The following is a 13,091-nucleotide window of genomic DNA, read 5'->3' on the forward strand; positions in this document are numbered from 1 at the left end:
AACATTTGTTGAAAAGTTTCCTACTACATATCTTGGTCTTCTTTTTTCCTTGTGGAAAGATATTTAATTACTGCTTCAGTGTTTTTTTTAAAGGTTTATAGGATTAGTCAGATTTCCTATTTATTTTTGAGTCAGTTTGAGCTTGCTTTATTTTTCTAGCTCTTTGGCCATTTTGTTCTGTTTTCAAGTAAAGCTGTTCATAACTTTCATTTATTTTTTTAATCTCTGCAGTATTACTGGTTATATTCCACTTTTCTTTTCTGTTATTATTTCCTTCTCTCTCTCTTTTTCTGGATAATTCCTATAGAGATTTGCTATTTTGTTAGTCTTTTCAAAAAATTAACTATCAACTTTGTTGATTCAATTTTTTTTCTATTTTACTAATTTCTTCGCTTTGTTATTTCCTTCCTTCTCATTTCTTGAATTTTAAACTGTTTATACTTCTCAAGTATTTTCAGCCTCTCTTCTAAAATAAGCATTTGCGTTTCTATATTTTTTAAAGTATCACTTTGCTCACAAGTTTGATATTTTATTTTACTTAAGATTTTTATTTATTTGTTTGACAGAGAGACACAGCAAGAGAGGGAACAGGAACAGGGAGAGCCGCAGGCAGAGAGGGAAGCAGACTCCCCGCTGAGCAGAGAGCCCAATGCGGGACTCGATCCCAGGACCCTGGGATCATGACCTGAGCCGAAGGCAGAAGCTTAACCCACTGAGCCACCCAGGCACCCCTCAAGTTTGATATTTTAACTGTTCATTCTCAATATTTTAAATTTCTAGCCATATCTCTTTGACCTCTGAGCTATTTAGAATTGTTTTTAAAGTTTCTAAATCTTGTATGTGTGTTTCTTAAAATTTTAACTTTTCAGCTATGTATTGCAACTTAAATGACCTCAGGGTAAGAGAACATTGTCTGCTTGGCATCTCTTCTTTGGTTTTTGTCGAGACATCCTTGAAAGGCTACAAAGGGGTTAATTTTTAGAAATGAATACTTATGTGCACCAGAAGAATTTCTGTGATTAGATTCAGTGTTCCATGTGTGTCCGTCAAATCTGTTAACAAGTTTTTCAAATCCTCTGTATCTTTACTTCTTGTGTGTGTGCTTTACCTATCATTAATTAAAAGGGAAATGATACATTTCTATTATGGTACATTTTTTAGGGCTTCCCTGAAGTTCTCTGTTTTGATTTATATATTTTGTGGTTTTAGTCGGGTACATCCAAGTGCAGAATTCTTACAGGCTCTTGGTGAGGTAGACTTTTCATTATATTGGGTTCCTTCCTCCCTTATGTGTTTGTTGTTGTTTTGTTTTGTTTTGTTTTTTGTTGTGGGTTTGTTTTTTGGTTTTTTGGTTTTTTTGCTTCAAAGTCTATTTGGGCTAACAGTAATATGATATTAATTAAAAATAGCCTGGTATACGTTTTTTCTTTTCTTTTCTTTTTAATCTTCCCGATTTTTCTCTTGTTAATCCTTTCACTTAACAGTTCAGGTTCCTTCCAGCTTTTCGCCATTGCAAGTAAAGCTGCTGTTGAATATTCATGAGATGTTGTAGGGGTGTGTGTATGAACGTAAATTTTATTTTCTCTAAGGTAGCCTTGCTAGGTCATCTGGCAAGTGTGTGTTCAAGTTTGTAAGAAACTGCCGAGCTGTTTTCCATAGGGGCTTTTACCATTTTGCTTTGCCCTCAGCTCCCGGACACATGGTAGAGTTCCAATGGCTTTACAGTCTCTCCAGAACTTAATATGGTGAGGTTTGAGGGGTGGTGGTGGTGGCACTTTTGCCACATGAATAGCTTTACTTCATTTGAGTATAAATTCTCATTTTCCTAATGGATAATGTTGAGAAGTTTTTTCCGTTCTTATTTGCCATAGATCTTCCTCGATAAAGTTTCTGCTCAGATTTTTTGCCTCGATAAAGTTTCTGCTCAGATTTTTTGCCCGTTTTCCAATAGGATTTTTTTTCTTATTGTTGAGTTTGAAAGTTGTTTATATATTCTGGCAATAATTCTTCTTTCATGTATCTGATCTGCAAATATTTTCTCTTTCTGTGGGATGTCTTAACGGTTTTTAACACTGTCTTTCCTAGAGCAAAAGCTTTTAGTTTTGATGAAGTGTTTTTTTTTTTTTTAAGATTTTATTTATTTATTTGACACAGAGAGAGAGATCACAAGTAGGCAAAGAGGCAGGCAGAGAGAGGGGGTGAAGCAGGTTCCCCGCTGAGCAGAGAGCCGTATGTGGGGCTTGATCCCAGGACCCTCAGACCGTGACCTGAGCTGAGGGTAGAGGCTTAACCCATTGAGCCACCCAGGTGCCCCAGTTTTGATGAAGTTTAACGCATCAATTCTTTTTCTTTTATGGATTATGCTTTTGTTATCATATCAAGAACTCATTGCCTAACCGAAGGTCAAAGATATTTTCTCATATATTTTCTTCAAAAGTTTTATAGTCTAATTTTTATACTTGGGTGTGTGAACTATTATGAGTTAGTTTTTATACATGCTGTGAAGTATGTATGGGTCAAGGTTCATATTTTTTGCATATGAATATTCAGTTTTTTCAGAACAATTTGTTGGAGACTCTATTTTTCTTCCTTTGAATGGCCTTTGCATTGTCCTAAATCAGTGGTGATAAATCAGTTGGTTATATTGTCTAGATCTTATTTATTTATTTATTTGTTCTTTCTATCTTTTTACCACCATACTCTTTTGATGACTTAAAGAAGTCTTAACATTAGGTAGTGAGTCCTACAAATTTATTTTTTTAAGATTTTATTCATTTATTTGACACACAGAGATCACAAGTAGGCAGAGAAGCAGGCAGAGAGAGAGAGAGAGGAGTAAGCAGGCTCCCCGCTGAGCAGAGAGCCTGATGCGGGACTCGATCCCAGGACCCTGAGATCATGACCTGAGCTAAAGGCAGAGGCTTTAACCCTGAGCCACCCAGGTGCCCCCAATTTACTTTTTCTAAAAATTATTTTAGATCTTCTACTTCCTTTTCAGTTTTGTATTGATTTTATATTCAGCCTGGCTGTAGCCACAAAAAATCGGGATAAAATTTTGAATGGGACTAGATCAATTAATCCATAACTCATTTTTGAATATTGGTATATTTATTATGTTGCATTTTCCAATCCACACAGTTTTGTGCCTCTATTTATTTAGAGCTTCTTTGATTTGTCATAAGTATTTTGTAGTTTCCAGCATACATCTTCAGTACATATTTTGATAGATTTGTAGGTATTTTATTTTTTTGTAGCAGTTGTCAATGGCATTTGATTTTTTTTTTTTTTTGGCATTTAATTTCTAATCTCGGGATTCATGTGTTTATTACCAACATAAAGATGTAGATTTAATTTGTGTATGTTTACCTTGTGTCCTGCAACCCTGTTGAACTCATTTGTTAGTTTGAGGTATTTTTTTCCCTGTAGATTTTTTTGGCATTTTCTACGTAGACAATAATGTCATCTGTAAATAGGGACATTTAAATTTGTTCCTTTCAGATCTGTTTCCTTTTTGTTTACTTTTCTTGCCTTATTGCACTGAGTCAGACTTGTGGTATCGTGTGGGTTGTGTCAAGGTCAGACACACTTGCCTCAGTCTCCATCTTAAGGAGCAAGGTATCTAACCTTTCCCCATTAGGTAAGATGTCACCTGTAGGATTTATTTTGTTTGATTTTGTGTTTTATTTTGTTTTGCAGATGTTATTTAAGTTGAGGAAGTCCCCTCCTATTTCCAGCTTTCTGGAAGTTTTGACCAAGAGTAGGTTTTGAATTGAATTGCATTTTCAAATGCTTTTTTCTGAATCCATTGATATGATCAGGTTTTTCTTTTTTAGTCTGTATGTAATATGATGGATTTTATACTGATTGATTTTCAGATCCCTGGAATAGTATCTCTGAAACAAACCCAACTTGGTAATGGTGAATAATTATTTTTATATATTACTGAATTCTATTTGGTAATGTTATGTTAAGGATTCATATACCTATATTCATGAGGAATATTAGTCTGTAGTTATTTTTTTTTTAATTCTTCTTTGTCTGGTTTTGGTATCAAAAGAATACTCCCTTCATAAAATGAACTGGGAAGTGCTCCCTCTTCTGTATTCTGGAAGAGTTTGGGTAGAAGTGGTGCTATTTCTTTTTTAAATATTTGGTAGTATCCTTTTGTGGAGCCTTCTGGACCTTAAGATTTTGGGGGATGGGAAGACTTAATAGTTTGAGTTCAATTTTCTACTATTACAGGGCTATTCAGATTACCTATTCCTGGGGTGTCTGGGGGGCTCAGTGGGCTAAGTGTCTGCCTTCAGCTCAGGTCATGATCCCAGGGCCCTGGGATCAAGTCCCATGTTGGGCTCCCTGCTCAGCGAGGATCCTGCTTCTCCCGCTCCCTCTGCCACTCTTGTGCTCTCTCTCTCTCTGCTAAATAAATAAATAAAATCCTTAAAAACAAAACAAAACAAATTATCTATTCCTTTTTTTTTTTAATTTGACACACCAGGAAGAAAGAGCTTAAGTAGGCAGAGGGAGAGGGAGAAGCATGCTCCCTGCTGAGCAGAGAGCCCAATGCTCTCTAGGTCCTAGGACCCCAGGACCACTTGAGCCAAAGGTAGGTGCATAACCCACTGAGCCACCCAAGCACCCCTCAAATTGTCTATTCCTATTGGCTATATATACCTATATGGTGGTTTGTGTTTTTTTTAAAGAATTAGTCCATTTCATGTAAATTGTTACATTTACATATATAAGGTTCTTTTTTAAAAATATTTTATTTATTTATTTGATAGACAGAGATCACAAGTAGGCAGAGAGGCAGGTGGAGAGAGTGGAGGAAGCAGGCTCCCTGCTGAGCAGAGAGCCCGATGCGGGGCTTGATCCCAGCATCCCGAGATCATGACGTGAGCGGAAGGCAGAGGCTCAACCCACTGAGCCACCCAGGTGCCCCCATATATAAGCTTCTAAGACATTTAGACATTTATAGGGTTCTGTAGTGATATCTTCTGTTTCACTCTTATTGGTAATTTGTCTTCTCTTTTTCTGTCTTTTCAGTTGTGTTACGGTGTACTTCAGTTATACTTATTTTTTCAAAGAACCAGCTCTATCATTGATTTTTCTCTTTTATTATTTCTTTTTGTTTTAAACATTCATTTCTGCCCTTATTGTCATGCTATCCTTCCTTGTCCTTACTTCGGATTTATTTTGGTCAACTTTTTATAGGTGTTGCAGTAGGAGCTTAGATTTCAATTTGAGAATGTTTCTTTTTCTAGTGTATGGATTTGGTGCTGTCTGTTTCCCTCTTAGCATTGCTTTGGCTATATATAACATTTTGATACATTGTATTTTCATTTTTATTCAGTTCAGGTTTTTTTTATTTATTTCTTTTGAGACTTTCTCTTTGACTTATGGATTATTTAGAAATGTTTTATTTTATAACCAAGTATTTGGATTTTTCAGTATTTCCTTCATATCTTTCCGTTACTAATTTATATTTTGATTCTACTGTGATCAGAGAATACATTATATGTGATTTCAGTTATTTCAAATGAACTGAGGTTTGTCTTATGGCCCCAGAGATTGTCTGTCTTGGTATATGTTCCATGAGCCCTGGAAAAGAATGTGTATTCTGTGATGTTGAATGGAATGTCCTGTAAATGTCCATTCAGTTCTATTGGTTAATGGAGTTGTGTGTTCTCACTTATTCTTCCTAATTTTTTGTATCTAGTTAGTCTGTCAGTTGTTAAAAGAGGGGGTTTTGAAGTCTCCAGTTATAAATGTGGATTTGTCTCCTTTTAGTTCGGTACATTCTTGCTTCACATATTTTGTAGTTTTGTTGTTTAGTTCACCCACATTTAGGATTGTTGTGTCTTCCTGGTGCATTGACCTTTTCTCATTATATTATGCTCCTTTCTGTCTCTGGTCATTTCTCTATATTGAAATCTTCTTCATATGTTCATGTAGCCCCTTCTGCTTGCTTCTGACTAGTGTTTACATGGTATATTTTTCTACAGTTTTACTTTCAATCTACTTGTATAATTATACTTTAAGTGAGATTCTTGTAGGCAACATATTTTTTAAAAGGTTTTATTTGTTTGTTTGTTTGTTTGTTTGTTTTTTGATAAATAAGAGAGAGAGAGCATAAGTTGGGGGAGTGGCAAAGGGAGAGGGAGACGCACACTCCCTGGTGAGCAGAGAGCCTGATGCGGGGCTCAATCCCAGGATGCACGGATCATAACCTGAGCGGAAGGTAGAAGCTTAACTGACTGAGCTACCCAGGTGCCCCTAGACAATATATTTTGAATCCACTCTGCCAATCTCGCCTTTGAATTGACATATGTAGACCATTTACATTTAACATAAGTCTGGCTATCTTAAGGCTTAAGTCCATTTTATTTTCTATGGTGTTTTTTTTCCCCCTGTTTTTCATTGCTTTGTTTTCTTTTTCTTTCCTTCTGGGTTAGGTTACATTTTGGTTTCTCTATGGCATTTTTGAGTGTATCTCCTTATGTAGCTGTTTTAATGGTATTACATAGTAATGGTATTACATAGCTTTTCGTAGTCTACTGATAGTATTATTTTACCAGTTTGAGTGAAATCTAGAAACTTTATTTTTCTTTATGTGCCTTTACCATTTCTCAATTATAATTGTATTAAATATTTCCTCTACATACATTTAGAGCTACATACACAATGTTATAAATTTGCTTCAACCATCAATTTAAAAGACTCAAGAGGAGATAGAATACTATTTTATTTACTGTTTTTCATCACCAGGTTTTTCTTTCCTTCCTGATACTTCAAGGCTGTTTCTTTTACCATTTCTTTTTTATTGTTTTTTATTTAGAACTTCTTTAGCAATTCCTTAAGGCAAGCCTGCTGATGACACATTTTGTTAGTTTTCCTTTATCTGAGAATATCTTGTTGTTTTTTTTTATTCCTATAGGATATTTTCATTGAATATAGGATTATAGATTAGCAGTTAGTTCTTTTCTTTCAGTACTTGATAAATGGTGTGCCACTTCCTTCTGTATTCTGTAATTTCTCCTCATAAATCTATAATTCAAATGGTTTCCCCTCTGTTAGTAAGGTATCATTTTTGTCTCTCTGCTGTCAGGTCTTTGCCTTTAGTTTCAGAAATCTGACAATGAGTCTTGGTGAGGAATTCCTTGTGTTTATCCTGTTTATCCTGTTATTGTGTTTTGGGTTTGTTCAGCATCTTGAATATTATGTCCTTTGCCGTATTCGGGGAGTTTTCAACTGTTATATTCTTTTGAGTACTTTTTCAGCCCTACCTTCTTTTCCCTCTTCTGGGACTCCAATGAAATAAATATTTAATCTTCTATTATAGTTCCACAGGTCCCTTGTTTTTGTTTGTTGGTTTGATCTATTTTTGCTCTGTTGTTTAGACCAGGAAGTGTCTCTTGTGCTTTCTTCCAGTTCACTGATTTCTCCTTTGCTCCCTCCATTCCGAAGTTGAATCTGCCCACCGGGATTTTTCAATTTAGATTATTGCATTTCTCAACTCTAAAATTTTCACTTTGGCCTTTTTAAACTTTCCTCTGGTTTTGACACTTTCTGGTTTTTTGTTTGTTTCAGTCATGTTCATAAATGCTCATCAAGGCATCTTCACAGTGAATGCTTGAAAGTCTTTGCCACATAATTCTGACATCTCTGTCATTCTGCTTTTGGCATTTATTGATTGTCTTCTTTCAATTTGAGATCTTTCTGATTCTTGATATGATAAGTCATGAAACTTGAGTATTGTATTATAGCATGAAATTCTCGGTTTTATTTAAACTTTCTCTTTTAGCTGATGTTCTCTGATATCATTTGAGCAGGGGAAGGGAGAATGCTGCTTTGTTACTGGCAGGTGGAAATAGAAGTCCAGGCTCATTGCTTGGCCTTCACTGGCTCCCGCTCCCCCAAGAAGGTGGTGCTGCTCATTAGTGCTGGGTGGGAGTGGAAATTCTGGCTCCCCATTGGATCCTCACTGATACCTCCCTGACTGGGAGGGGTGGGAGTGGTTTGTTATGGCTCCCCACTTGGCTTGTAGCTATGCTGTGGCAAAGGATGGTTTTGTTACTGCTGGATGGTGGTGAAAGTCCTGACTCCCTCCCAAGCCCCTGTTAGACCACCTCCACAAGGACGGAGAAGGATGCCTTGTCACCACCAGGTGATGGTAGATGCATGGACTGCTCATGTGGTTTCCACTGTTACAGCCAAGCGGTGACAAATTCCCCAGCTCCATATTCAAATGTCTCTGATGCTACACTGGCCAAGAAGAGGTGGGGAGGGCCGAGTGCCTTGCCTGGCAAGGGTGGAAGGCTAGGCTCCCTTCCCTGCATTTGGTGATATGGGTGGGGTAGGACAACAGGGTTGTGTTTTGTTTTTTTTTCCTGTAGCGTTTGGCTTGAGTGAGCAATTATTGTCTATAGACATTTTCTATCTTGCCAGGTTGCTTCTTTCCTGATCCTTTGGCTACAGAGACCTGGCTTGTGTTGGTCTTGTTTTGGCTGTCCTCACTGGTGTTTTGGTTCACAACTTCCAAAGCGCCACGTGTGGAATATGTGAGGCAGAAATCCCCACCACGCCACTCCATGCCATTCACTGGATCTGGTGGCTTCTAGCCGGTCTGCCTTGTGCCCACCTTGCAGAGATTTCTTGTTAGTTGTATACATAAGGTCCCAGGGTTTTGTGTTTACTTAGTGAGGGGGAGTAAGTGCAGTGTGCTCACTCCATCCTCCCAGAAGCCAACGTCCTCACTCTCTTCCTTCAGTGTATCATTTGTTCTTCAGTATTTCCTGCAGATGTTACCGTCTTTGATAATCCAGGTCATTGAAGTTCTCCAGGCTCTCCGTATGTTGTTTCTTCTTTCTCTGGACCTTTAGTGTTGACAGTTGGTTTTCATGGGAATTTGCAGATTATATGTGAGAGTGTGAGAAGGAGAGAGAGACTCCCAGAAACACAAGAGAACACACCTGTGCGAAGGAAATCATTGACTGAACCTTACCTGGGAGATTCTCCAGACGAGAAACTGAGACCGCTTTGCTCCAAAGAAGATTCTCATTCACCCCAGATGGGATGTCAGTAGGGTTGCTAATAGGTTGGGGCCACTTCAACCTGTGCCGAAATTCTTTCTCAGAATGTGTTCATCTCCGGGTCAAGCCCCCCACTTTCTGGTGGGGGCACCTAACCCTCAGTTGTCACATCTCCATGGTGACATTTGCATTCGTCACCAGAACTCAGTGTTTTCTTCTTCTTTGCTGTTTATTGATCTCTGCTCAGATTTCTGTTACTTTTACTTGCTTGTCTGGGGGAGGCTATGGGGTACAGGTTGGGGAACATGCCTAATTCTGTTACTTAAAAAAAGAATGCTTGGAAAGAAAGAAACGTGTTTGCTGTCTTTCATCCTGGTTCCAGTCTGTAGCAGAAGAGTGTGCAAGGGCTCTTGTTTGCTGTTTGCCGGAGGATTTACGGTTGGTTCCCAGTCAATCCCGGGATTGTTCATATTTTCTCTTATGAGAAATCTCTGTTGTGCATGTCTTTTTCTCTTGTCTCGCCATGAACAGAGAGTGTGGAGGATAAGAAAGAGACTATGTTCCTAATTTTTTTTTTATTTTTTATTTTTTACTGACACGTTTCTCAATTTTCTCTTTAGGGCAGAAAAGACTGAAGTTCTGAGCGAAGACCTTCTTCAGGTAAGGTATCACCGGCCCCTCAAACACGGACACCGAATATGTCTTCCCATTACGACTTGAGCCATCCCCACAACCATTTCAACTGCTCAGACTGCTCTTGGTGCAGTCCCTGTAGACACAAACTTTTCTCCTTTACGGTCTTTAAATACCGGTTTACATAAGAGTTTTCGGGGGACATGACAGTCATTTGATTGCAGGGCTCACTGAGAGCCCCTAAGTCTGCCATTGCCTGGCTCCCTCCAGTTCTCCAGCATTGGGTGTTGTCTCCCCAGCAATGCTTGTCTCTGCAGAACACGGGTTGTACTCCCCTCCCACGATTGTCCAGATCAATGGCCCCACTTCTGACCTTAGCCTCGCATGGTGACATGCCCTCCCCCCGTCACCACTGCTCTCTCTGCAGGTGGAGAAGCGCCTGGAGCTGGTGAAGCAAGTTTCCCACAGCACTCACAAGAAGCTCACTGCATGTCTCCAGGGCCAGCAAGGGGCCGAGGCCGACAAGCGTTCTGTAAGTGCCTTCCTACCCCTGCCCCACCGGTAGCCTCACCCCTGCAAGATAGGGGACCCACTCTGGGGGCCTCGTTTGGTGTGGCTGTGTCATCTCTCCAGCCATTTCTCTGTCTGCGAGTTGGCAGGAGTTTCTCTGGTGTGGCAGCCCCTTCCCATCTCTTCCCACCCTTTAACCTGCCTGAAGCATCCCCACCATGAGCAGGCAGGACATGGTCCCTCTCTCTTTGTATTCCCTGCACTGGGGCAACAGGGCCACGCTTGGGAGTCCACCGTTAGGGAAGCTTAAACCTACGTCTTGTCATAGATTCTGTGTGCCTCCATGGTCCTGTAAGATCTCATGGGAAAAGTGACACTGTGGTTTTGGAGGTGACAGGGGACCTGTGAAGGATTTTCCCTATAACGAAACAGTTACAGAGAGCCTGCCAAGGGAAGGTATCCTAGCGTCTTTGTGTGTAACCCACATTCGTCCCATGGGCGTTGTGTATTGTGATTCTCTGCCAGAAACAGTCATCACCGCTGACTCGCTTTCCCTCCTGACCTCCTGTCCCACCCCAAACTCCACCAAAGCTTAAAATGTGTTCTTAGATGTTCCTCTTGGCTTTATGACAAGGATCTGCAATCTGAGATGTTTTAATCATCCCTGAGTTTAGAGTCAAGATGTTTGGCGTCTGATTGTCTCTGACCAGGAGTTATTGTTGACTTCTGCCTCCCAGTGGTCTCTCTGAATGTGCCTCCCATCCCCCAGCTCCGGTGGTCCCCTTTCTAGGGATGGTCATGTGATGTGTCCCGATGCTTCACCCCAGTCCCATGCTGCAGTGTAAGACCCATCTCTGCCTGCCTTATCCATCATTCTGTCTTCTTCCCAGCCCTGGTGTCATTTTTGTTTTTTGGGGGTTGTTTTTTTTTTGAGTATCCATTTTAACTTTTTTTTTTAATTATGTTAGTCACCATACAGTACATCATTAGTTTTTGATGTAGTGTTCTATGATTCATTGTTTGCATAGAACATCCAGTGCTCCATGCAATCCATGCCCCCCACAATACCCATCACTGGGCCAACCCCTCTTCCCACTCCCCTCCCCTCTGAAACCCTCAGTTTGTTTCCTGGTCCCCATAGTCCCTCGTGGTTTGTCTCCCCCTCTGACTTTCCCCCCCTTTGTTTTCCCCTTCTTTCTCCTAATGCCTTCCACACTATTCCTTATGCTCCACATATTAATGAAACCCTCTGATAATTGTCTTTCTCTGCTTGACTTATTTCACTCAGCATAATCCCCTCCAGTTCCAACCATCTCAAAGCAAATGGTGGGCATTCATCCTTTCTGATGGCTGTGTAATATTCCATTGTATATATGAACCACATCTTCTTTATCCATTCGTCTGTTGAAGGAGCTGAGAATCCCTTTGACAGATGAATGGTGTTTTCTTTCTTAATATTCCCAGCAGGAATCTCTTACATATGGTAGAAGTGAAACATTCTGGTGACTAAGGGTTTGGAAAATGTCTATGGAGGTAATTCTGCATGTATCAGGAATTTTAGCAAGGGGAACCTGAGTGGTCTAAAAGGAGAGTCTGCAAAATTGCTTTGGACATGAGACCCATTCACTAAACAAACATCTAAGGTAGGACTCCAGGTGATAGATGTTTTGGGTGAGGGCCTGCCGCCAGGCCTGGCCATGACCCACTTCCTTTCATTTGTTCTAAGAAGTACTGTTTTTAAAATAACTGGTCTATAATACAGAATAGTTTAGAATCAGGAGGAGCAACTGAATGTTCTTGAAGAGGGTTGAAACTGTCCTTTTGTGTTAGTAGGTTGATTAGTACTAGAATTATTTTTGGGGGGGGGATAAGGTGAAATTGCCTAGATGTGTCGAGTTTGATTTGAATTGAGGGTCTTGCAAACTTTATCAGTTAGGAGGCATTTGGCTCCCTACATGTTCTAAAAGATAGGATAGTAATAGAAAATTTAAGATCTGGTGAGGCCAGTAGGTCAGGGGATCATTGGCATTGAAAATGCAAGTTTGATGGCGGTGGGGGTGTACCCCCATAAGGGGAACCCCAGAGTCACTCAGGACAGAAGAAGGAAAATGTGGGCAAGAGACATGATTGTGCTTCCACCTGGGAGGAGTGGATGACGCGGGAGAAACAGGCTTAGGATTGGCTTGTTTGAATAGCTTTAGCAGGCTCTTGTCCCTAGTTGTCTGGCACCTGACCCTAAGGGGGTTAGGGCAGGTGGATGGTGGCCTGGAGAATGAAAGCCCCATTAAAGAGGTAGTTGAGGTGTAGGCTGTGGATTGGTTGATTTTCATTTGATAGGCACACTCATGGGTGAATTGTTTTTTTTTTTTTTTTTTTTTTTTTTACTATCTCTAAGCATTAGCTGACCCTCACAGAGGTGGTCCCTCCAGGGTCACCAAGACACCAGATGTCAAAACCTCAGAACACAACAAATAGAAGATATAGCTAACACTAATTAATTGTTAACTAATTAACTAATTAACTCAGCAAAAAGACCCTTACTGTATCACTTCATGAGGTGACTGAAGTCGCGGGTCCTGAGGTGTATTCATCGGCTCTGGGTCAGCAGTTCTGTAATATTCTGGCTCCTCTCAGTGGCAACGTGGCTGCTGCAGCTCCAGACATCACGTCTTCATGTAACCGCTTCAAAGGCAGAAAGCTTGAGGGTGGGTGGTAAGAGGATGAACTATCTCTGCATGCTTTTTTGTTTGTTTGTTTGTTTGCTTGCTTGTTTTCTCAGGGAGGAAAAAAGTCTTTCCCAGAATTTCTTTTATGTCCGCCTGCCAGCGAGGCTGAGGAAATGGATATGTGTCAGAGAGAAATGGATTTGCCTTGGCTGGCCATGAGGCACCTTCTGGGACACATGTGAACAGGCGT

The 13,091-nt window shown here is 40.1% G+C and overlaps 1 protein-coding gene across 5 annotated transcripts in view; it reads left to right on the forward strand.

The window, feature by feature from the left end:
* ARHGAP44 (Rho GTPase activating protein 44) overlaps positions 1-13,091 on the forward strand; it is a 166,454-nt gene that overhangs the window by 79,849 nt on the left and 73,514 nt on the right. For all 5 annotated transcript variants that reach the window (XM_032319593.1, XM_032319597.1, XM_032319594.1 and 2 more), the window contains exons 2-3: positions 9,653-9,692; positions 10,093-10,197. In XM_032319593.1, the coding sequence (XP_032175484.1) occupies positions 9,653-9,692; positions 10,093-10,197 (145 nt within the window). The remainder of the gene's footprint in view (positions 1-9,652; positions 9,693-10,092; positions 10,198-13,091) is intronic.

Source organism: Mustela erminea, chromosome 18 (assembly GCF_009829155.1).
Source record: "Mustela erminea isolate mMusErm1 chromosome 18, mMusErm1.Pri, whole genome shotgun sequence".
Lineage (NCBI taxonomy): Eukaryota > Metazoa > Chordata > Mammalia > Carnivora > Mustelidae > Mustela > Mustela erminea.